The 25,801-nt window shown below is 34.7% G+C and overlaps 1 protein-coding gene across 1 annotated transcript in view; it reads left to right on the forward strand.

Moving 5' to 3' along the window:
- Positions 1 to 2,609: 2,609 nt before the first annotated feature.
- SKAP2 (src kinase associated phosphoprotein 2) overlaps positions 2,610 to 25,801 on the forward strand; it is a 156,276-nt gene continuing 133,084 nt past the window's right edge. Inside the window, exons 1-4 of the mRNA XM_030857396.3 lie at positions 2,610 to 2,864; positions 12,273 to 12,378; positions 12,992 to 13,017; positions 20,391 to 20,498. Of these exons, the coding sequence (XP_030713256.1) occupies positions 2,798 to 2,864; positions 12,273 to 12,378; positions 12,992 to 13,017; positions 20,391 to 20,498 (307 nt within the window). The 5' untranslated portion in view covers positions 2,610 to 2,797. The remainder of the gene's footprint in view (positions 2,865 to 12,272; positions 12,379 to 12,991; positions 13,018 to 20,390; positions 20,499 to 25,801) is intronic.

The raw sequence follows: 25,801 nt of genomic DNA on the forward strand, positions 1-25,801 counted from the left end.
TTGAACTAAAGGATTTACTTTTGAGAAGTCAAATCATGAGATTTTTCCAGAATCCAGTCTGTGCATAATGGTAGGGAAGCTGCTATCTCTCTCAGGTTGAGATTTAAAGTGTCATTGATTATTCCTTTTTACCTAATATGACTAGTTTAAAATGTAAGGTATGATTTGATTTCCTTCCTACTTTTTGTTATGGAAACATTTGGAAATGAGAAATAAGAATATATTTCTTCTAGCCTCTATTTCTCTTTGTGTCTTATAATCAATTTCAGTAACTTTAACAATAAACAGTAAAAATGATAGAGTATACAAAGCATTGCCCAAGTAAATCCATCATGAACCTGTGTCTGAGAATGGTTTCCTAAATAGGGGAAATGTGTTTCATACAAAGAGTCCATTTTGTTATTGCCTTTTTTTTTTTTGCGGTACGCGGGCCTCTCACTGTTGTGTCCTCTCCCATTGCAGAGCACAGGCTCCGGACACGCAGGCTCAGCAGCCATGGCTCACGGGCCCAGCCGCTCCGCGGCATGTGGGATCTTCCCGGATCGGGGCACGAACCCGTGTCCCCTGCATCGGCAGATGGACTCTCAACCACTGCGCCACCAGGGAAGCCCTGTTATTGCCTTTTTTATTTGGACTACTAGATGCTATATATTTTAAGGCAATCCTAATAGTTTCCTGTCTCTCAATAACAAGAATGACTTGTCATAATGAACAGTGGAGACAGTGTCCATTTGATCCACTGCAGAAAGCTGTCTATTTCATACAAGAGTAAATCACCTCAGTTCCTTTGTGGAATGAGTGGAGTGTAAATAAATAAATGAGACGTAAGAATTTTTAAAAATATGGTCAGTTCTATCAGAAAGAAACAAAGGATAGGAACATTTGGAGGCCTGGCTTAATAAAAAGTGTGACAAGATGAAGAATTGTATGTGATAGCTGTAAAGGGAGGAAGAATCCTCACTAATATAGTATGTCCATAAAATAGTTTCTTCCTTCTTTAAGAAGATAATTTTGTAGTTTAAGAATAATAATTCTCAATTCTTTGAAGTTGGAGGACTTACCTTGTAAAATGACTCTTTATTCACTTTTGCCTCCACCAAAAAGCATTCTGATTTTCAGCAATTTTTCTATAATTGATCACAGTTCTAAATCTGAGTAGGAATTTCAGATTCCATTTTAGGGAATAGGTTTGTTTTGGGGTGTCTTTTTTGTTATTTTGCACATTTTACTTCAATTGTAAAGTTTTTGTCTTTTTTGTTTTGTTTTGAGAGAACTCCAAAATGTTCTAATTTTTCCTTTTACAATTAGTATTTGGTGTATTTCTCAGAGAATTATACAAAAATGACTTGTATTTGACTACTTAATTTTTTACTAATACTGTCTAAGATTTTTTGGTGTGAAATATTAATGGAGCCATTGCTCTGTGTCATGTTTTGGGTTCCAGGTGGGGATGAAACTTACGACAAATTTTGTGCCCTACAGGAGCAAGAAGGAATCACCTATGGGGCTTGTTTAAAATGCAATCAGTAAAGTCCTATCCTAAACAGACAGAATCAGAATTTCTGGGAGTGGGACTTTAGAATCTGCATTGTCAATAGGTTCTCAATGTGATTCTAGCAAACTAAAGTTTAAGGAGCATTGATCTAGTGAGAGTTGGAGGGTAGAGGAATAAACAATTTCCATTGTTATTGGAGCTGCAATACAATCTTCAAAATACAGTAGTGGCATCTAGGAAAGACCTTTGCCATGGCGGTTCTTATCTGAAGAAAAAAAAGTGTTTATTTATTTACTTATTTTCTTTCACACACACACACACCTTTAAAAGCACCAGAACGTATCTTTTAGAGAAAACCTGTAAGAAGATTTGGAGATAGGAGACAATAAGTATGTATTGATTAAACGATCAGGTTGGAGTGAACAGATTTTATAATTCCATTCTACTAATCACCAGCAATTTTCTTTTTGATGCTTATAGGTAGACAGTGGTATCTGTGTCTATTTAGCTTTGTGTTTGTAACTAGACCTCCCTGCTCTTCGTAGTGGGGGAAATCAGTCACCCCAAAAATCTAAATTAGGTAGAAAAGTAGTGTAAGAGCCAATCAGAGCGCTCTCTGGAGCAGCTCCAGACTGGCTTCTGAAGGAGGACTGGCTGAAGATGGGACTTTGTTGCCATCATGCAATCGGACAAAGAAGGCCATAATAGTTTAGGGCGGTCGAAAATTCCATGTGGGGTACTGGGCGAGGTGTTACACCTTGGCGGGGCTGATTAAGGTCCAGGAAGTCTCTCGATCGGAAAACCTGGAGGCACTACGGATACCTTGTTTTCCGGGACCGTGGAGAAATGGTCAGCAGTTGCGGGGGTACCAGTGACAAAAATGGCCGAAAGGCACCTCAGGCGCCGGATCAGGTGATGCAGCCGCACTCCACTCCCTTCCCACCAGCCGCTCCACCTCCCGCGCCCTTACGTAGGGGTGGGTGTGGCCTGCCCAGGGGCTCTTTTTCGTAGGCGAGGAAAACCGAGGGTTACACATGCGCAGTAAAGGCCCCTCTGGCCCTTCGGGCCTCCTCCCCGCCCACTGCCCCGCCCCGAATTGCCGGGCGGGGCTGGGCCGAGAGTCCAGCAGCCTTGGCTGGGGCTTCAGTGACTTCCTTGTTGTGAGCGTCGGCCTGGCAGTGTCCGGACTCGTAGCCCCGCTGTCCTCACCGGGACCCCTAGCCCAAGTCGCAGCCGCAACCCCAGCCGGTCGAGTTCCCTTTCAGCGCAGGTCCTTTCCCCGCACGCCCCGCGCTCCCTAACATGCCCAACCCCAGTAGCACCTCCTCTCCCTACCCCCTCCCCGAGGAGATTAGGAACCTGTTGGCAGGTAAAAAGCGGGAAGGGGGCGGGTAACGCGGCGGGGGCGGGGGCGCGGGGACGGCGAGCCGGTGGGGACAGAAGCGTTCGGAGTCTCTCCCTTCCTTCTCCGCTCTCCCCACGCCTCCTGCCCAGTGGGAGCGGGACTGGGAGTGGGGAAGTGGGGTCTGAGAATGGGAGTGGGCGTGTGTGTTGAAATTTGGTGCGAGGATGGTGGGGACCTTCTTGTCGGCTACACTAACGCGATCAGGACAATTCTGTATACGTCGTGAAGACGCTGTGTGTGTGTGTGTGTGTGTGAGAGAGAGAGAGAGAGGGAGAGAGAGAGAGAGAGAGATCAGAGAGAGAGAGAGAGAGAGCAAAGAGAGAGAGAAGGAGAGAAAGAGAGAGAGAGAGAGATCAAAGAGACCAAAGGGTTTGTCATTTCTAAAACTCCCATTTTTCTTCAACATTCAGTCCACCCATATTTGAGACCTTCGAAGAGAACCTGACTCTCAAATAGCCACTTGTCTTCAGCCTGAGTAACATGTTAAAACAAAAAAGGAAGGATGTGTTAAAGTCCAACTTCCTGTGTCACACGATTAAAGTACAGTACTTCATCTTTGCACCCTCATCTTCCCCTTTTCAGTTTAAAATTACCATTTATAGGAACTTAGGAATTAAAGATGCATTCTTCAAGGCTGTTATGAATCCACTGCTAGTTCATTAATATACTTGATATGGAGATGTGTATTTTCACTAAGGGCTGTTAAAAAATTTGTATTTCTGCACAAGGTAGAAAAGACAATACATCTGTTTTAGGGTAGCACAAATCTTACCTATCCTGCTGCTCTGGAATTCTTCCCATTATTCACTTTGTCATGTGTACATCAGAATTCTGAATTTTGATTAAAAATTTTTACTTTTCTTTAGTTGTTTCTTTAGTATCCTTCAATATTGGTCATGAATAAGTGGATTAAAAGAGTTTCTCTTAGATGCCTGTGTTACAATTTGCTTATTTTAACTCTTAAAGCAGTGTTTAAAATGTGACATTATAAGTAGTAAGTTACTGTTAGAGCACTGTGAGACCAAATCTTATATGCTGTTACACTATTTTGGTGGTTAGCATCTTGAATATGATAGAGAAAATAAAACCAATAGTGTATGAATGCAGACATGTTTATGTGAACATGATTGCAGTGTGGTGAATGCATTTGTGGTGGGACAGTGTTTTACTCTAAGAAATGCTTGTTGTCATTAATGGGTACCACTAAGGGAAATATTGAAAGAACTGTAGGGGCTGAGTTAAGGCAGCTTTTATTCCATTCTATGCGAGTTTCAAGTGGATGCTGATTTTGTTTTACTGCAGTTAACATTTTTGTTGTTACTATGCTGGAATTCCCTGCTTAGAATATTATTTTAGTCACCAGGTCAGAGAACTGTTTATCATAACTCTAAAAATAGATGTCACCATTTTCAGGATATTCTAGGTGTGAATTTTTGAGTTTAGGAAGTAAACTGGGTAACCTCTGGGTACATGCTTTTGAAGCTTGACAGCTGCACAGTAGACAGTTTGCTGTCTGGATCCATAGTCATACATTTGCAGATAGTATGGTATATGGGTTATGGGACTCTTTATTCTCTGATCCCCATAGATTACAAATATTTCATGTAGCCCTTATTTACGTAATTTAATTGAAAGCTCAGAATTAAATAATATTTAAATTATCTGCCATTGCTAACTTCCTATATACTTTAGCCATCTCTCTCTTTAATCAGATAATCAGATAATAATACCTACATAATGTCTGAAATCAGCGTTTTAAAAATCATTTTATTGACATTTTCAGTATTTCACACTTTTTTAGTATATGTGCTGCCGAAGCGAGCACAGTATTTCACACTTTTAAAACAAATCACATATTAAAACACATGAAGTATTAAAAACAAATAATAAAACACTAAAATTTTGTTGATCACAAATTTGACTTATACTTTATTTTCAGAGGATATTTTCAAGAGGTATGGCTGTGAGGAAATATATATGATATAAATTGTAAAGAAATGAAACAAGTGAACCAGTGTTTTTCAGTTTTCTTTTTAAACTAATCATTCAAAGAAAATGGTTAACATTTTATGGTTGACTTTAATTAAAATCTTTTTTTGAGGTAGGAAAGGTTTCAAGAATAAGTGCTCTGAGCAATTTTTTTTTTTCACATTTTTTTATCCAAAAAATTCTGTTGGATTGTGCATGACCATTTGCATCATTCAAGTGTTTGGGCAATAGGACATGGTTAGATTTAAAATTATTAAAACTATAGAGGAAGAGTTGACATTGGTTTGAATTTTAAAGATATTGCTGGCTTACCTAGTTCTTTCTTTGAAAGTAAGAAGGAGATATTGGCAGTGGTGGTTGTAGCTAACAGTTGAGCACTCTTAGAATGCATGGCGCTATGCTAGAATTCCAGGGTACAGAAGATAAGGAACTAAACTTTTCAGGCATTAAAATCCCTTCAGAAGAAAAGAATATAAAGTCAAAAGATAACGCCTATTAAAAAAGATGTTTTGAACATTTCCCATTGCGTTCCATGTTCCCTTTATCCAAATCATTATGCCATATGTGTTAAATGTTTGACGTTTCAGCTGCTTGATAGAGGTAGGTGCTCAAATGTATTCTTATCAATTTATTATTCTCTTTATTTTTTCCTCTGATTATATCTGTTTTAGGCTTCCTTTTCGATATTTGTTCCCCCCTCCTTCTGATTCCTTCCCTTTAAAAAAAATTCTTTAGAAATGCAAAAATCCATAGAGGTTATCATTCTTACCTCACATTTAATGATGCTCTTGAAAAAGTGGCTATATAGTTTGACCATTAGTTATTTTTATTTCTGTGGAATCAGTATATTAAATATTGATAGCCTATACTTTTTATAAAAGTGTTGAATTATTTTCTTGTCCCGTGAATAGAAAAAGGTTTACAGATTTTTGTTGTTAAAAGTAAATTGGGAACTGCCGTATGCACTCCAGGCAACCTTTAATTTTTTTTCACCACAATGGAAGAACAGGTTTAGCTGGGATAATTAGAATCAAAGGATTATCCCAAATCTTGTCCATTTAATCTTCTCCCACATCCAAATATTTTGACTAGGATGAACAGCAAGAATAATCTTGATTTATGTGAGTTTTTCCTCCAGGCAGGCAAGAAAGTGAGAGGAATTAGAACCACTGCTCGCCACCCCCCACCCCCAATCCCCTTGATTTGTTTAATCGCCCTTTGAATACTGGACTCTTGGTGGTTTGCAGTTAGATATTCTCATTCATTTGTTTTAGGACAACAATATTTAAAAAGGAAAGCTGTAAGAAAATGTTAGTTTCTTTTTATTGAGTTAGAAAATGAAACCAATGTTGAAGAAAATGATGGTTGTTTGTATACTCTGAAAAATCAAACCCAAACCAAACAAACAATAAACACAGTGGTGTGTGCAAAGTGCCCCTGAGATTTTGTTCACTTGGCAGTCTTGATTAGAAATATTGCATTTTCCTCTATTGAGGATTTCCAGGACATTAAAAACCTTCACACATAATTGATAATCCCTTTAGGGACACTAGGTAAAGAACGGAATTCAGTTGAGATAGAGGTCGAATTTTTTTCAATGCTGAGAATAGTGTGGTTTGATTTCGACCCTTCCAAAGTTCCATTTATAGTTTGGTCAACATTTCGGTTTTATTTTTCTTATGAGAATCATTTATGGTGTATCTAGTGTCCCATAACTTCCTTCTGGGGCATTGGCTGAGTATATAAAGGGAAGAGTGCCACCTACTGAGTCAGCAATAGTCACCTACTTCTTTAGCACCTGGATTTTCCTATAGAGCAAGAACAAGCCTGCCCCATTTTGGCAGTCATAACTAATGAGTTTAAAGTTGATATGAGAACCTTTGATCTTGCAGTGAAATCAGTCCATGACACCTCTAAGATTTTTCTCTTCTAGCAATAGGAATATATGTTTGTAAATCAAGGGACTAGAAAGTTATAGTTTCTTGTATGGGTCAAATAACATAGATGACTTAAGATGTGATGTTAGGAAAATGATTTGCCTATGTTAAGCATACAATATTCTGTTTTTTCTTGGGAGAGGATCTTTGGCTGTCTTGTTTTTTTTTCATGACATTCCTTTTAAAGTATTTTCATCTCAGATTACTAAATAAAGCTCTTGATAATATGCTAGTATGCACAATTTTATAGTTACCCAATCCAAATTATCACTGGTTTCCTTTTAAAAAAGAAATCTAAATATTCTAAAAGAGAGAAGTATATAAAAATTTCCTAATGAGCTTAGCTGTACTTTATCAGCATTAAAGTATTACTAGAAAGAAGACAGAAACATCAGAGTGGGAAAAGCCTCTGGTGATTTGAAACACAGTTCAGTTGTCTCTCATAAATTTAAGATTAAGTGTCATATATGGGTGATAAAAGTGGCATAGGCTAGTTTTTATATACTCATTATTCACTTAGTTTGTCTTTTTCAATTAAAGCCAAGTCTATCTTTTTCATTCCGCTGAGTTTACATTTCTTTTTCAATCACATAGTGAACACATTACAATACATGATACCTAACAGTGAATATAGTGTAAATCTCAGACTAATGTTTTATTCACTGTGGCTTCTTTGAAAATGTGTGGTAAAGAGATTTTGATGATTATAAGGTGCTATTCATTGAGTTATCTTTTAGAGGTGAAAAATATTCATCTCTATCCTTCAACAGTCCAGCTTTCCACCAAAATAAGTCATTTAGCCTCCAAAGCCTATTTTGAAAATGTAATCAGATGATTGGATTTTAAGACTCAGGTACGTTTTTCCTATCATACTTTGAGAACTCCTTGTGCTTGTTCCTGTCTCTTTTTCCATGTTTGAAAAGTCCACAGTTCAACCATAACCTGTAAATGTGCTGGGAAAACAAGAGAAATACATTTATTAAAGCTATCAATAACTTTTTGATTAGCTATTTTCCAAATTTGGGCATTTAGCTTAATTGGTCTACATGTGCCCAGTTTAACTGATTTTTATGTTTTCACCAGTAGGTGTTTGGTCAGACTATACCCTCCTTTAACAGAGAAGAAAAGCTTCTCTTTTTGTTCTGATGCCAACTTAAATTCTAGGCTGAGATTCTTGTTAAGTTTAGTGATAGCACCTCAGTGAATACAAAGTACAACTTGGTCCAATTCATAAAGTAGAGAAAGATGTGGAATTAAGTCGTAAAGCCATTTGGGGTATGGTTTGACTGGTTTCATACTTATTAATTGATCTGGGGCTGAGCATGTGGTAGTGGATTCACTCTAATTCTTGCCCCCTCTGCTATACAATTCAGGCCAATACAGAGGCTGTGTGTGTGTGTGTGTGTGTGTGTGCGCGCGCGTGCGTGCGCCTGTGCGCCTGTGCCTGCACACTTGCATGCCTGCCCAGGGAGGTGAGGTATCGGTTGGTTGGAGGACTAGGCAGAAGAGACCAGGTGTTACCTCTGTGACTTGTTTACAACCTCCAGCCTGGAAGTCATATTCCACGGTGGAGGATGGTGAGGGCAAGTGGTCAAACCCCGGCTTTCTTAAAGAGTTGGAACCTGTGCTATGTACTCAGATTGGAGAAGCCGACAGTTTATAGTTTGCAAGAATTTTAAAACTGTCGTAACCTTGTGTGGTTTCACCTTGAAACTGTAATTAGTATGGAAATTGGTAGAAAGCTGTTAGCTTATGTGTGTTAGATACCTGTCCTAGCCTCTCGGGCTCTAGGGGGAGATGAGTGGCAGTTTTTCTAGGGGGTCCATATGTACAGGAAAAGAAAAAAAAGGAAAATTTGAGTACCACTAGGTGACTTGGTGTGTGCTAAGTATTTGCCTCTTAGGGGTTGCGATGGCTATTGAGAAGTTTCTAACTTAAACTGCTTGAGGATTGCTGAGCCAAGACATGATGTCATCTTTTAATTTTGTTTTCAGACCTTAACGTTTATCTACAGAGCGGTTGTAAATCAGATCTTTCCAGCGGCCTTCTCCCCCAGATCTTTACAGTTGTACCGGGAGATCAGGTTTGCTCTGACAATGCTAAGGTGTAACAGGAGCAAAAATCACCACCACGTTTGTATTCGCTGAGTAACTTTTTCCTTGGTGATGACTTGGGGGGCAGAGGCGGATGGAGATGGGGCCAATTCTGGGGTTAAATGCGGCCGGCGCTGACCTGCGGTCTACGTGACGAAGCGCGGAGCGGCGGTAGGGATTAGACCTGGGGCTTAGAGGGCGCCGGAACTGCGCTTTCTCCACGTGGCCGGGTGGGTCCTTAAGCTTCTCCTCTGCCGTGGAGGACGCGGGTGAGCCGAGATCCCTCCTGTGAGAAAGAGGAATTCTGTCTTACTCGCCAGGCCAAGAGGCCAGCGAGGAGGCAGGCTGACCTTTTCTTGTAATCGAATTACGGCTGTTCCCCGAATTACAGGCAGTCTGGAGTCAGTGAAATCTACATATTAACAGAGGGACATGACCCCTAAAGGAAGGTAGAAGAGGGCTAAAGCGCTCGCTAGTTTACCGTTTGCAGGGCTATTCAGAGCACAATAAAAAGCTTCAGATCTCTTTTCCAACCAGCCAGGGGAGTGCTTGAGTCGCCCAGGACTTTTATTGCTCGCTTTTGAAATATTACCCTGGCTCTGAGCTACAAAGCCGCAGATCCAGTCCCATTTGTCTGGCGAGGGCGCTGCCCCAAACCAGTGCTCCCTGCTCACAGCTCCAATGACGGGAACCCTGGGGTTTAACACTCCCAGTGTCTCGGACGGCGGAGCCCGAGCATCTCCCGGTGAAGGCCGAGTAACTTTCCAGCACCCGCTACGTCTTTGCGCCGGGGGAACGGGGTCGGGGCTCTGCGCAGGGGCTCTGCGCAGGGGCTCTGCGAAGGCCGCGGGCACGTCCAGAGGGTCTCCTGTGCCTAGGAGAGACTGGTTTCGTTCGATTTCAAAATAAATGGGCACAGTATGGATTTTAAGAAAAAACCCGGATTTCAAAAACTTGAAAACCAATTGAGTCTGTGGGCACCAGCAAACGAAGACTATTGCAGGAATCGCTTCCACTATGAAGTTCTTATTTGTTAAAAACAAAAACAAAAAAAAAAAACCAGAAAGCAGGTTGTACGCTTTCCACATCTCGTTTGTGAAATAATTTTTAAAAATCAGTGTTTATTAAATCTTTTCAGTTGCCTTAAACCCCTTTTGTGGCAGAAGTTTAGGAATAAATACATTGACTACTCTAAAAATATAGAATTTTTCCCTTGCGCAATCTCTGAACCTCCTCCCACTCAGAAAACAAACAACACAGATTCTTCCTGCAGTCTCACTCCTTCAACAAGTATTTCCTCACAAAATAGCATAGCTCAATGATTTAAAAATGTTTTTGGCACTGTTAGGAAACTCTATATAGAACATTATAGCTTTTTGTTTTCTGAGTTTTTATACAACTGAAAAGACCTTTTAAAGAAATAACTCGGGCTGTAATTCGTTCTGTTATTGCTTCCGGAGATAGAAAAGAGATCCTGTTTGCTTAAACTTGTATTGTATAATGAAAATGTAAAATAGGCAATTAAATACTGGTGTGGATGAGGGAATTAAAGACAAACACTGAGTGAAAGTAACATTAAGCAAACTACCAATCGTTATGCCAGTGATTCTTCCAAGTATTGAGTCTGGCTGGAAGAAAGAATCAGCAGTAGAGGTGCTACTCCTTCTCTTACTCCAGTTTCTTAGTAGATTTATTGGAGCCATCTCAGAGAAGCCAATGATCTTTTCCATTTCAGCTAATATCTGAATGTCCAGAGGTTGCCTTGCTCCTCTGGTTACATACAAAAGAGAAGAGTGCTTTTTTATGTCTCATTATTTTGAACTCACTTTAGAAGTGTGGGTCCAATTTGCACTGGTACTGGATTATGTCTCTGTGTCCCCCTCTTCAAAATAGGGACAGCTCAAGGAAAGAGAAGCTGTGACATTTTGCTTTTGTTTCATTTTGATAGTTACTTTTAACATTAGTCAGTGATGGACTTCAAACCAGAAAGCTACTTAGAATTATTCCAAGACTAAATTTTAATGATTTCACTTATATTGATTTAGTGAAGAATCACTTTTACACAATTTATTATGAATGAATAACAGTTTAATCAGCTTCACTCCTTGGGTCAACATACTTTTGTAATCAAGAATTTAAAATCAGTTATAACATTCTATTTCAAATACTAGGTTTTAAGTTGCTAATTGTAAGTACAGTTGAAAGACTATTTGCTATACTGCTTTGAATTAAGTATAATATTATTGTATGTTTTGATACCATCTTTTTATCATGTGAAATAGGAGACAAATTAGTTAAATAAAAAGAAAGTAAAACATATACACATCTCTTCAATATGAAATATGGGTGGTTTATAGTCATACCTACTGAAAATTTTTTAATGGTATCTTCTACATTAGATACCTCAAAGTGACATTTGAAATTCTGAATATAAAGTTAATTTAAACTTTTACAGTATTTCATGAACAATAAGAGTGGGGCTATCTTAAAATCAAACCAATAAGGATTTGGTGGAATTGTATACCAGAGAGAATTAGAAAGCAGAATAATTTAGAAGTTTACTGAATTAAAAAAAAAAAAGAGGCTTTGTGAAAATGTTATATGAGGCCATAGAAGTCTTATCTCTTGGTTACTATATTTTAAAATAGTGGCTAAATCTATTTTGCCACTTTTTCCTTTATTTAAAGAAATATTTCCAGGTAGTAATGCCAAGGCAGGAAGCAAGAGCACACAAAACCACACAACTGATTATCTTTTTTATTTGAGAATAGCTGGCCAAAGTAGGTGGGGCAGGTAGGAAAGAGGAGGGTTTGATTTGGGAATCTTGGCTAGCAAAAGGGATTTGTTTTTCCTCTAAAGCATTAAGCGCTGCATATACCTGAAAATTGATTATACTGGGAAAAGGATGCCTTCGCCAGAGGCATTAGCTTATATTGGTATAATATTGTGAATGACCTGTTCATACAGGAACTTACAAAATACTAAAAAATGATAGTAACATGCATGAAAGCTCTGCACTTGCTTTTATACAGAGAATTTGTTTATGGGGCACCATAGTTTATTAAAACTTGCGTGCTTCTTCCTGGTTTAATGATGCTAAACATTCAAATAGCATTTGCTGTGTTAAGCATAAGTAGAGCATACACATTTTATTAGCTAAGAGGTGAACAGATTTGTCCAATTTAGTATTTGAAACATACTTCAACTGTTATGCTTTGGACTGATAAAAAACTGTAACAAATTGTACAGATACTAACACTTATGGGTAGAAACAATCATTGTCCTATTTGTCTTCACAAATAAATGATTCTTTCCTATAATTTGTATCCTTTTTCTTATATTTCATGGTTTAGATGTTGAAACATTTGTAGCAGACGTACTGAGAGGGGAAAATTTATCCAAGAAAGCAAAGGAAAAGAGAGACTCCCTTATTAAGAAGATAAAAGATGTAAAGTCTATGTAAGTCACTTACTTGCCTTTTATTACTTATTTCTTACTTATAAGAAACGCTGTAATTAACATTTTAATGAATGACTGATTATTGTGGGATTAAATTTTTTATGTTCTAATTTAATTGGTTTGAAGTAGTTTTAAAGGACAAACTATATTTCTACTATAATAGTTTTTAAAAACAGGCAGGCTTATCATAATACCATTTTTTGTGAAGCCTATTGATTATGTATTTTTCTAAGCATTCTAGCAAAATCCAACTGTTTATTTTGATTATTTGAGGATATATTTGGTCTAACTGATAAGACATAGGTAGGTTGAGAATTTTAACATAAATACGGAAGATACCTCCAGACACTCAAATGAATAAATGTAATTTAAGTTGTATGTATTAAAGACATATTCTGGTTTTACTACTGTAACTTAAGTCTTTAAAAATACCTTTATTATAAATCCATAAGCCTTTTGGAATTATCATTTCAGGATAGGAAGTAGTTTTTTCTCTAAATCTATATTTACAATATAGATTTTAAAATAGACTTGAATTATTGCCATTGATTAGATCTTGTTTTGATTTGTCAACCTTTATTTTAAAATATAATGTTCTTGCTTTATTTTGCAGCTACCTTCAGGAATTTCAAGGCAAAGGTAAATTTTCAAGTTTTGTCAAACTTGACATTTTTTTTTCCTTGCAGAGATTTTCAGTAGGAAAATCTAACACATACTGAAATTTGATAGTTGGAGTCAAAATTTAAATTTCTGTGTTGTATACTTAGACTTTAAAGATGAGAGTGCTAGCTCCCCCTGCTGAGAATAAAATTAAAAAACATATCTAGAATCTACTCTGCACAATCTTCTTTTGCACAATCTTTCATGCAGAAATCTGTGTTTAACATTCTTAGGTTTTATGGTTCTTAGGGTTCATTGTGGCAGAAGTTTGTTAAGAAAGGTATATACGTGCAGTTACACACGGAAGAATTTTGTGAGGCAGAGGCGAGATACTAACCTAACACCATTTAACCCTGTAGAGATTACTTTATAGTGGTCATGGGAGCAGGAGGGCCTGTGGCTGGGTGCTCATAGGTAATGTTTCGAAAAGGTAATTGGTTTAAAAACAGTATCAACTTTTGTTTGAGAGCATGAGTAAAATCTTTTCCAAATGCTGGTTTTTATTATTCTTGTGATTCTTTTGATATGAATAAATATATGCCACAGGCATTTTCAAAGAAGGGGATTCGGTTTCATTTTTCGAAATATGTGAGAATGCTGGTAAGCTGACTGTCTTCCTTTAGATTTGAGAGACAGCTGCTTAGCGTACTGAAAACCAAATCCAGAAAGGCGTAGGAAGTTTCTACTATTTCATGTCTTCAGTTCTGCAAGGGAAACTTGGTATGGCCCTTACTTCCATGATGCTAATTCATAGGTCATGACCTGAAGCCTGTGGATGCTGGTATGAGGGTCACAACATGAGGTCAGTTAACTATGTGAAGCTAGGCTCTGCGTTTGGGGGAAGCAGTGTGGCATCTTCTAACTGGGGTTAGCAGATACCACAGAGTAACTCATATCTCTGCCAACTGATAAGTGAGAGAGTAATGATGGTTTCAATAAACCAGCTACTTAACCAGACAAACCTAAAATCAGTTAAAAGGAAACCACAGTTTCTTTTCACATTAAGTCATCACAATTGTTGTGATTAGAGGAAATAAGAAGAGATTTTTTTCCGTATTAAATTTTTTAACACTGTTAAATAGAGGGAAGAGCAGGAAACTCCTCCTCTCCACAAGTACCTACTTCTTTGTTCTCTATAATGAATCCTAAACTGTGGGTTTAATCATGTTGTATTTTGCTTAGTTGAGTATAGAAATAATGAATTTATGCATTTGAATTATGATAACTTTTATACAGTGCACTGTTTATAGGGGAAATATTGCGTATCAGATTCTGCCTTTTTTCTTAAAAGGCACATTTTGTTCTAGTGGTTACTTATTGGACTCTCACTGTGACTTAATTATTTATACGTTAAACATTTTTAAGCTAAGAAAATGTGATAGTATAAAGTCATATATGTAGAATTGCATATGATTCAATAATAGGGTAGGAACTTTCCCTTTGGTATTCTGGTTTAGGACTTGTTCAGGTGTGTGGATATTAAAATTACATTACTGAGATACATTCTTTGTCTCTAAGGAGAATGGAAGTTTATATAGTATTTGATAGAAATTGAAAAATGAGCCTAGAATAAGATTGCAAATAACACAGAATTCAGAGATTCCCCATAATCATTTTCCTCTGAATAAGTCATTTGTATTTCAATACTGCTGTATTGAGTTAACTAATCACCAAGAATGCCTGCTCAAAAGTAAACCTGTGGATAAATTAGATGCATACCTTGGAGAAATATGAGAAGCTGAGTAATTTTATGCCATTCTACCCTCGAAGTATAATTCGACTGTTCTAAAAAGACTATTTCTGTAGTTTGTTAGAAATAGTAAAGGGAAGTTAGTACAGGCTTAATAGTTGAATAAGCAATTGCTCAAAAGACATATTTTTTAAAAACAGGAATTTATTAATAACCAGATCTCTACAGTGAATAAATTGAATTCATCTAAGTATATTTTGATAATGCTGCTTTTCTTTTTTTTCTTACATTTTCTTCTTGGGGCTTTTGGATTGTCTTCATCCAAGGAGACCTGGGCAGAAATCCTTTTGGCTGTTTCCCCTCTCTCTCTTTCTCTCTCTCAGGTCAATATAGGGTCACAATGAGGTGACCAGAGGCTATTTTCCTGCTTTTTACCTTTATACTCCTATTTGTTTCACATAATTTTTTTTTTTACATGATGGTTAAGTACCATTTTAATATCATTGTTGGGAGAAAAAAGGACCTGGAATAGAGTTCTTAAATAAAATGAATTAATTCACATTTATTTGTTTCAAATAAGTGAGTTATTAGTTACTTTAATGTTCACAGATGTCTGTTATCCTTCTTCCTTTCCTCTCACATCTCTTCTTATAGTCTTTAGATATTGTACATGACAGAATAACTATCTAACGCTAGTTTTTTATTCTTAGTTACAATGTAGCCTAGTAATATAAAGTATACTCCTAAATACAGGCTTCATGCACTAGAATTATGCTCATTTTAGAATTATTTTACAATTATGATTATTTCAGAATTTGTTCTCTGTCACATCATAAGGTCATAGCGCTCTTAAATGTGACTTGAAATAATTATTTTGGGGATGAAAATATATTACTACTTGAGTAAAGGTGTTACTGACTGAGTATAAAATAGAATTTTCTAATATATATTAGGTACAATTACTTGTAGTTGTATCTTGCCCTTATATTAGGCTTGTTTTACTCCAGTGATGATTTTGGTATTATTATTTTCTTTATAGAATAAGATAATGTGAAGATACCTATGCATGACACATAGTCAGTGTTCAATAAGTGTTATATTAATGTGTATTCTCAGATTCAAGTTCATTTATCAAGAGGATTTAGTAAATCTTGATTTATAATTCAGTTTTCAAATAAATTTTGAGGAAACCATAAATTACTAGAGGAAGGGTATGCATATTAACATGAGACAAATATTTCAAGAGAATATTTTTCAGATATGGGTGTCTACAGCTTTAAAAAATGTGAATATATTGTTTTCAATTCTCTTTAGATGTCATAACTAAAAAGCTCTCATTTTCTCCTTTAAAATATTTTCCCTCTAAATTAAAACATTTATTTAGCAGATTTTATCCTAAAACTCCATTGATATTGTTAAATATGAATAGGTTTACTTAGAAAGCAATTTCCTTTGACCTCATTGGTATTATTAAGTTTATTTATGGACTAAACTAGTTTTTTGAGTAACAGGGCTGTTAGATAAGAAGGGACCCATTTTAGTTTGTTCTGATGGAATCCTTGAGAACAGCAGAAAAGTCAGAAGTTGGGATGACGTTTAACTTCGTTTCCTTTACTCTTCCTAACATAGTATATGTTCTGTTGAAAGTTAGCTCTCCAGTGAAATCTGAGCAAATAACTTGCAGCTTCCCTTACCCCCACCCCCCATCTCTGGCCTTATACAAATATGTTAAGCATGTTTGAGATTACGGGGCCTATAGTAGTAGAAGTCTGTTTCAAAGGTAGTACTTGAGGAATGGTGTCCTTCCTTTAAAATTCTGCCTCACGTTTGCATGCCGTAAATTAGCCCTTCTATGGTAGAAGAGTTATGAAGAGAATCTTATTTGTGGTGACTCAAATCTTTCAAATTTTTAAGAATTAAACTACAGGTTCCCTTGAGAAATGACAAGATAAATATTTATGTCCATTCATAGCTGTATATTATCACTTGAGAAATTATTTTGGACAAGTGAACTGAGTAGAAAATTAATATTTTTGACTCAAGTAACTTTCCCCACCAAGTTTACATTTCATTCTCTGTAAAAGGGAATGGTTATCGTCTGAATTTTAGGTATATTATTTAGTTTACTATTTACCTGATTGCGTTCAAAATAGAACTGTATTTGCCAAAACAAGCAGTAGATTGGTTAAATCACCTTCAATGGTGGGATCATGACTGTTGAATTGCTGTTGGGCTTTATCTCCAGGCATTTAGGAAATGTTAATTGACCATGAGCCATATAAAAAAGAAGGGATAATAGTAATTTGAACCCAACTATTAAAAATTTAAAAATATTTTTCAAAGAAATATGCTGCTGTGATACGCCTAAGCCTTGATTTTGATGTGTTATTTAACTTGCCAATGAAATTACAGGACAAGAAGTCTTGGATCATTGTCTTTTAGACTGTTAACTTTGTATCATTAATTAAACTTTTGAAAGTTGTGGGATAAATCAAATGCTTTTCTAGGGAAACAAGAAACAGTATTAATGAGCAACAACCCTATAATTATCCTTCTGAGTACATAACAGGGACACATTCATGTCTTTTCTTTGCGCAATAACTTTTACAAAGAAGTATTTTTAAACTGATCATTAATTTTATGACCATAGAAATGAGATGCAAAATTTATGCTGTTGTCATTGGCACAGGCTCAAGGCACCACTGACATTATGTGTGATGGTAATAGAATGGCTGCCAACTAATGATTCTGTAGACATTTCATTTGAGCATGCTTTTCTTTTAGATGTCTGATTAGGATGTAATGCTTTCAATTATGTCTGTAAATTGTATTGGATACGTTTACCTGATGCCCATTGTTGCTTTGGAGTTCAGTTTTCTATTACATAAACACAAGTTGAACATTTTCCTTTTAATTTATCGAAGTCTTTGCAGGTATAAGTTGCAAGTACTCAGCCCCTGGGGAGAAAAAATGCTTTGCACTGCTCAACAGCGACCCCTGTGTTCAATTAAAGCTCCTTATAATATAGCAGCTCTTTGTTGAGTTGAAAAATATAATTAGGGAGGGGGGAAAAGGGGTGGATCATCACTGGAACAACAGTAAAATGAAGAAGACTGTTTTGAAAAACGATGTGTTTTTTCAACTTAATGCAAGTTAAAAAGGGAATAACCCTATACAGATGCCACAGGGATGCTTATTCTTTACTTTCTGAGTTAAATTCAAGGAAAGCTTTGAAAAGGGGGGGGGCGGGGAGGGGAGAAATGAGGCCAGTAGCAGTACTTAATTTATTTTGTCTTAGATAAATATAAATATCACAGTATTTTTTTAAAAAAACCCAACATTTGAAATGAACTGCAGTTCTTAGAATGGGTAAATTGAAGACAATTTCACTTTATAATCCAAAAAGTGTTCTTTTTTTTTGAACAAAACCAAAAACCACAGAGGTCTTTAACATGTCAGTGACTAATTTGCGTAGAACGGTCTTAACTTATATTAAATATTATTGAATTTATAGCTTTAATAATGATGTTTTTGCTGTGTGTGTGCATGTGTACATACATGGATATATACACAAAAATATATAATGGATATTATCAAAGGATAATAAACTAATTCTGATTTTCAAAACTTAAAGAAATTTTTTTGTTTATTTCCACACAGAGTTTAATAGATTTAAGCATGAGCATCTGAATTTTTCCAAAATCCTTTCCATAGAATCATTAGCTTTATTGTTGTATTTCTGTATTCTTAATAGTGTAATATGCTAAGTGCTAAGTTATGGTAATGTAGTCGAAGTGTGCTAATACTTTTTTTTCATAGCAAGATTTATAGTTCATGATTTGAAATATCCTTAGAAAATTCATAACATAAAAATTCTTACTTTATTAAGAATATAAGGATATTCTAGCAATTTTGAGCAGTTGAGAATTTTGTGATCTTTACTACTGTGTATTTCATGAGCTGTCATTTTATGTTCAAACATATTTTTACTAGCACTTTTTATGAGGTTCTCTCTTACCTCATATTTTAAATCAGACCACTCTTCTTTCCATAAGAGAAATATTATAAGGGATCACTGAAGTTCTGAGAAGTACTTTGAATATCTTGAAAGAAAGAGAAATTAAGATCCGAAGAATGAGTAGTATTTGTACATGTTTCTTGGAATTTTAATTGGGGAAGAAACATCACCATGTATGGTACACATAATGGTATTATCACTAAGGACAATAAGATAGTCATCTCTATATTCTGCTCTTATTGTCTTGATGGGAGATATCTTTACTTTCAGGGTAGGGTAGGGATGATGAATGCTGATAAAATATCAAAATTTAAAAAAGTAGATATGAATATTGGTTTTTATTATTTTGAAAGTGTTGTCTTGAAAGAGGCTCTTTCCTCTACCAAAAATATGGTGAAAGTAGGGTGCAACCCATCAGATGCATGTCAGAGGATACAGATATCCTTTTGGAGAGCCAGGTAGCTTTAATCTGGATCTGCCTAGCAACTATGATCTAAAAGTAATACTATAGGCACTCTAGGATTCCTAGGGAGATTTTTCACTATGACTTTTAGGTGAGGTGGCTGGTTTTCTCTTGAATTTTTAACAAGTAACTTGAATTGTTAACAGATCATTTATATGGTATTAAGCATACCTTTTTCCTTGTTGTTCAATATGGATGAAGAATGAGTGCTTAGATGTAACTGGGATATAGCAAATGTTTGATTCACTCTTTTAAAAAATTATTCTAAATGAGTATATGGAAAAAACCCAAACCACAAGATTTTATTGTAGGGATTAAATGACTTCAAGCCAACCAATCAGCCTAAGATTTGGAAATCATCTAGAAAACTAGCCAAAGCACAAGAAAAAATAAAGTAACATATCACTGAATGCAAAATCAAAAGTGTCTAGTTTGTAAATCACCTTGTTTGAATTTAAAAGGTTTATATGAGTTTTAAAGCAGTTTTTCCGTAAAAGATTCCTGCTCTTGAAAACACAACTGAGTATTTTTAATCTATTCTAATATAATCTGTGATTTTTTAATGAAAACATAAAACGTTCATATGGCTTTGAATTATCAATTTCTCATCATCATTTTTCCAATTATTGAGTAGGTAAATGGAATTAACTTGAATTATTTTCTCTGTTGTGCTTTCCATGCTTTTTTTGGTTGCTGTTATTGTTATTTTGGTTTTGTTTGTTTTGGTTACACACTGTTTTAACCTGCTTCCACTTTTTTGAATTCCTCTTTGTAGAGACCATCATAATTTTGGAAGTTGTATCCTTTTGTAACAGAAAGAAGCAGTTGTGTACTGACTTTCAAAAACTTACTTTAGCTAAGTTACAGCGAATATACATTAAAATAGGATCTGTTTTTATCTAGTTCAAAAATTTTTCTTTGGTTTTCCATGAAAGTGACCGAATTTAATAGTAAAATTTACCTCTTTGACAAAGTAACACTTTTAAAGATGGCTAAATTATAAAAGACTTTTCTCTGATTAGTTTTTGTTTTTTAATAATATTTTTAAGTTTAATTTTTACTTTATATTGGGGCATAGTTGATTTACAATGTTGTGTTAGTTTCAGGTGTACAGCAAAGTGGTTCAGGTATACATACATGTATACATATATCCATTCTTTTTTTCTCTGATTCTTTTATAGGTGATATAGAAGATGGAGAAGAATACGATGACCCTTTTGCTGGGCCTCCAGACACTATTTCATTAGCCTCAGAAAGATATGATAAAGATGATGAGGCCCCCTCTGATGGTATGCGACATTTTCCCATAGAATATACCTCTTGACACTCTTAACACAAAACAGTGCAATGTGTAAAGGTGGTGGTCTTGTCAGAAAGCAGATAAACACAGAGGCTTCAGTTAACTTACCTTTACCAGAACCTTTTAAGGAACAGAAGAGCTCTCTCTAGTGGTTTTCCTAAGTATGTAGTTCTTTCTTTTCCTAGGAAATTTTCTTTACTTGAATTTTTAGGAGAGTGCTTGCATCATCGTATGAACATTATCAGTAAGTTTGTTGGTTAATTTGATATTATAAGATTCTTGCTTAATTTTATTGTGCTGCTTAATGACTTGTTGTATTTCATTATTTTATAAATAATGAAGAAGGTTTTTGATCTCTTTTTCCCTGAAAACTTCATACAAAATGAGTTCATAAAATATTAAATTAATTATTCCTACATTGCCTTCTCTCATTGAGACAGGTTTCCATCAAATGCTTCTTTTAATAATACATTTTCATTTTTCTGATTGTCATTTAAAAATATCCTATATTACACAGTAATATTATAGTTTTTTGTATTAATTGAAATGGTAATAAAATTGATTATTTATTTATTAATTTTTAAAAACTTGCCAAAGTTATGAAACTTGTTTTTAGTGTAGCATGTGCTTTCTCTGTTATGCCACCCAGTTGAGTGCATCTGAATTATAGAGACCTATAAGGGTGATATATAGGTACAAATTAAGAATGTGTATTGATAAATTAGCCATGCATATTAATTTGTGGCACTCAAAGCTTCACATAGACATAGAAATGAATAATGCCTTCTGCCACTATATGATGATCAAACTGTGCAGTTCCATCTCTAAATACAATTGCTGAATGAAAATATGCTTCCTGCAACAGAGCACTCCACATTTTATGTTATCCAGATTATTCCCTTTGGAAACATAAATTGCTTTTATGAGGTATAAAATTATGTCTACTGCAGAACAGGGATAAGTCAAGTACATGCATAAGTGATAAACATTCTAACCACTGATTCAGAACAACACAAGCTTTTTTTTATATTCAGAACTTTGTACAGTGTGTAGCAACAATAATCATATCCATTTTATGTTGAATTTTACATTTTGGCTAACATTGAATATCTATTTTTAAAAGGAAAGAATTTCTTTCTCTTAGATTGTCTAGTTTTTAAAAAGATGCACATTTTTCTTCAGTCACACTTATTATCTGAAACAGAGCATTACCCCTTCTAACCTGATCTTCAAAAGCATTTCTACTAGAAAATGTTTTATAATCGATGAAGTAATATTTTCAGGCAAAACAATGAATTATTATTTGAGTTGAACTATTTTTCAGACACATTACAATGGTTTGTTTTGCTTCTCTGGAAAACATTGGTAGATAGAAATGAGTATGTTTGTATGTATACATATATAGAGAGTACTTATACTCAGGATAATATATAGATATGGATACATATTCATAGAATATATATGCTAAGGATTTCTCAAAGTAGCATAGATATTTTGATGTACCAGGAAGCATTATGTGCCATCTTGAAAAAATTACAACCTAAGAAATCCAACAATTAAATATATGTGAGAGCCAGTGATTTGTTAGGAAAAGTGAATTGCTATTGTATTTCATGTAAATAATCCTGTAAATAATCATTTACAGGATTATTGTCTTTTTCTTATGAGTAAATAATTTATTATGTTTGTTTTCATAACCAAATATAAAGAAAATACATTAATAGCATGAAAAAGATTTATTGCTAAAACATTATCAATATTTGAATATTATTTAATTAATTATATTTATGTGTAACATTTAAATTTTTGTTAAATATTGCATTTTCATCAGTGTTTATGTAAGCAGTTCTTAGATTGAAAATTTAACTTTTAGTATTATTCATTTTTGGTATATAAATAATGCTGTTTTTGATAATTTTACATTTTCTTCTAAGAATACTCTAAATTAATTTTAAAACTACCACTTGAACTTTTAATTTCCACTCTAAAATATCATCTAGTCATATTAGTTTTTCTTCCTGCAGCCTAATCGTTATATGTGTTCTCTTTCCTTTGCTGAATAAATTTTCCTTCATTGTGTGACCTTAGTCTAATGATATATTAATTATAAAATGATAATGCATTTAACAACAACTATAACTAGATTAGCACAGGTCACCAAAAGGCCTTTTGTCAAATCAGATTGTTGTTTTGTCCTTTTGACTTTTACCTTATGGTAGGCACTAACAAAGTATCTGAACTTTGATGGATTATAAACTACAAACATGAGATGTATTTTTCATAATGCTAATGTAATTTTCAAGGTACTATAAAGGTCAAACCTGCACATCTCTGTGTGCATTCTAAGTTTGTCTTTTCCTTTAATATTTCTTTTTCTCTGTTCCTCTGGTTCAAAAGTTCATTCAGTTCCCAAATGGCTACCTAATTTTCCAGTTATTCCCTCAAGCCATATGTGTTTTGGTTTCTTTATGGTTTATTAGGTACTGTAGGAAAGTAGCATAAGTTATATCTTCTAATGAAATTCAAGCACACTTCAGTGATGCTTCGACTTGATTGCTGATAGCAATTAAATCACAGCCAAGGAGAATAATGCATAATCTCACAAGGTCCAGACACCCTATAGAAATTGAAAGGAAATGAAAACAGAAAACAAAAACAAAGTCTTCAAACCCTGCCAGACACGCTGTTTCCAGCCTGCCTTTTTTTTTTTTTATTGGCCAACTGCCTGATTGATAGCAAAATCATAACTTGCTGCATGCTAACAGGCAGAGTTCACTTGTAGGTTATTGTGAACTGATAAAGGGTTAGATGGAGTTTTGATTTTCGCATTGGACCTTGGTACACCAGATTAATGGAATTTCAATGAGTGACTAGAGTAGCCACAGCTTTGTCAGAGAAACAGATGGATATTCTATAGTCATGTCTACTCATTAATACTAGTTGCCTGAAAGGTGTGCTGCTTTTCTATACAAAAGAGTTGATATAATTGATTTTTGAATAATGCATTGAAAACAAAGTACCTTATTGATGACTAGAATTGTAACGTAGATGGTGACAGATTTTTGTAACGCTTGTAGCTTAAAAATATTGTACTTTGTAATTTTTTCTCGTCTCTCTTTGGAAACACTTTTTTGTTTTTATTTTTTGAGGGAAAATACATTTTATAAATGATTGTATGACTGCTGTTAGTTTCATTGTGATTTGGTAATATTTATAAAAATTATATTTAATAGAAATTTCATTTTATTAGCTTTGTGCTTTTATTTTTTTCTGAAAAACTTAAAACAAATCATAATGGTTTCTAGACTATTGTAGATCACTGTTAGAAGTTTTATGCTATTGTATGGCTGGATATATTGAAGTGTTAGTAGAAATGGTGCATGTCAGTAATCAGATAAAATTAGAGATAATGAACCTCAAAACCTTAAAGAATATCCCTTGTCATACATGTTAGAATGTTTGTTTAGGCACTAAGATGGTAGATGCAGGGTAGCTTTTAGATACAATATAACGATTTGGGTTTCCATTTTTCTATTTTGAAATCATTTTTCATTCATTTTCATTATTTGTAAAAGCAAGCATCTAACCGTGTAGCATTGTGGAAAGTCCCTAAGGTAATGTGAAAGGATTCAGTGAGCTAGAAGACATATATTGGCTCTGCCCATCGATGATAGGTGGAAGGATCACAGTAGACATTTGTTACAAATCTGATTCAGTCCTAGACCATAATCACTTTGTGGATAAGAATCTGGAACCTCTAGGGCGTGAATATAGGAAGACTAAAATGAAGCTAAAGATACAAAACAGTCATTTATTGTCCTGGTATCTTCTTAACTAAAAATTCCCAAGTAATATAGGTTACTAAAAACTGTGAGCATTACAGAACATAGGTTTGTATGAAAAAATACTGGTTTACGTATGGAACTATTTTTAAAGTTTGAGATTAAGAAAAAAGGCTATGCTCTTTTGATCATAATTTATAATAGTAGATGATGTTTTCTTCTTTTTTGGTATTCGTTTTCTTTAAGGAATACAATATATGAAAACTTGAACTTATAAAACATGTAAATCACTTATTCCAAAGGATTACTTTAAGGATTATCTCCATGATGCCTATAAATAATGAACTCTTATAATGCATCTACAACAAGCTTAGATATAAATCCATCCATGTGCATAAATATAAATTTAATGGATAAATTTTTACACATTACACATTTTTTTTAACACCTTTATTGGGTATAATTGCTTTACAATGGTGTGTTAGTTTCTGCTTTATGATAGACACCGACTTTTGAGGAAGATTTTTTTGTGCATAAAGTTAGGTGTAGCACTAATCAGTTCTAGTAAAAGCCAAGCAATAGATGTTTTACTTTTCTCTGGGCTCCAGTAGAATGTGAAATAATATTTAAAACCAGGAAAAACAAGGTTCTTTCAGTTACTTCCCATTTAGGGTAACCAACTATAGTATCATGTGGTTTTTGATAATAAAAATCATATTTTTGCATTTTATTCTGAGAATTTAGATTAGTTTGCAACTTACACATATCTTTGTATACATAACATATTGTTGCACTTGTGTGGGTTTTTTTTTTTTTAACTTTTTTTTGGGTTCCTTTAAGCTAGCTTGTGTTATAGCAGTATCAGAACAATGATTATTTTAGTCCTTCTGTAATGTGTATAGCCTAGCTTCAGGTACTTTGGTAGACGTGAGGGGTTATAGTTTGGAGAAATGATAAAAAAGTAGAAAACATGTTTTTACACTCAAGATATATATTGTGTGATTGGAGATATAAAGTATACACAGATGTAAAATATTTTTATGATTACAAAGGCATATATGAATAAAATAAAAACACATAGCCATTGAGAATCATCTTTTTGATTTTTATGCCATTGAATGGGAAAATACATCACTATAAAACAAAGTGGGCAAATAAGACTATAACAAAATGGGCTAGATAAGAAATATTGCAAAGGTAATAAAACTCAAATTATGAAAAATAATGCATTTTTAATACAGTAAATTAGCAGTTATTTACACAATTCATGAAGAAAGGAACAAGGTACCTTGGCAAGGTAATGGGGAATTCAAAGATGAAGAAAAAAAATTCCTGTTTTCAAGAGACTTGTGATCCAGTTGGAAAGAGAAGATAGCCACCTATCTGCAATCTAAGTTCTAACAAGGCAGATTCCGAAAATAGTAACTAGTATGTGTTAAAATATTGAATTGATTTGGCCTGTACCAAGGCAAATAATTGGTATCATTGATTTTCTTCCCTTATTTGTTGA

The sequence above is a fragment of the Globicephala melas genome, chromosome 9, assembly GCF_963455315.2.
Source record: "Globicephala melas chromosome 9, mGloMel1.2, whole genome shotgun sequence".
NCBI classification, from domain to species: Eukaryota; Metazoa; Chordata; class Mammalia; order Artiodactyla; family Delphinidae; genus Globicephala; species Globicephala melas.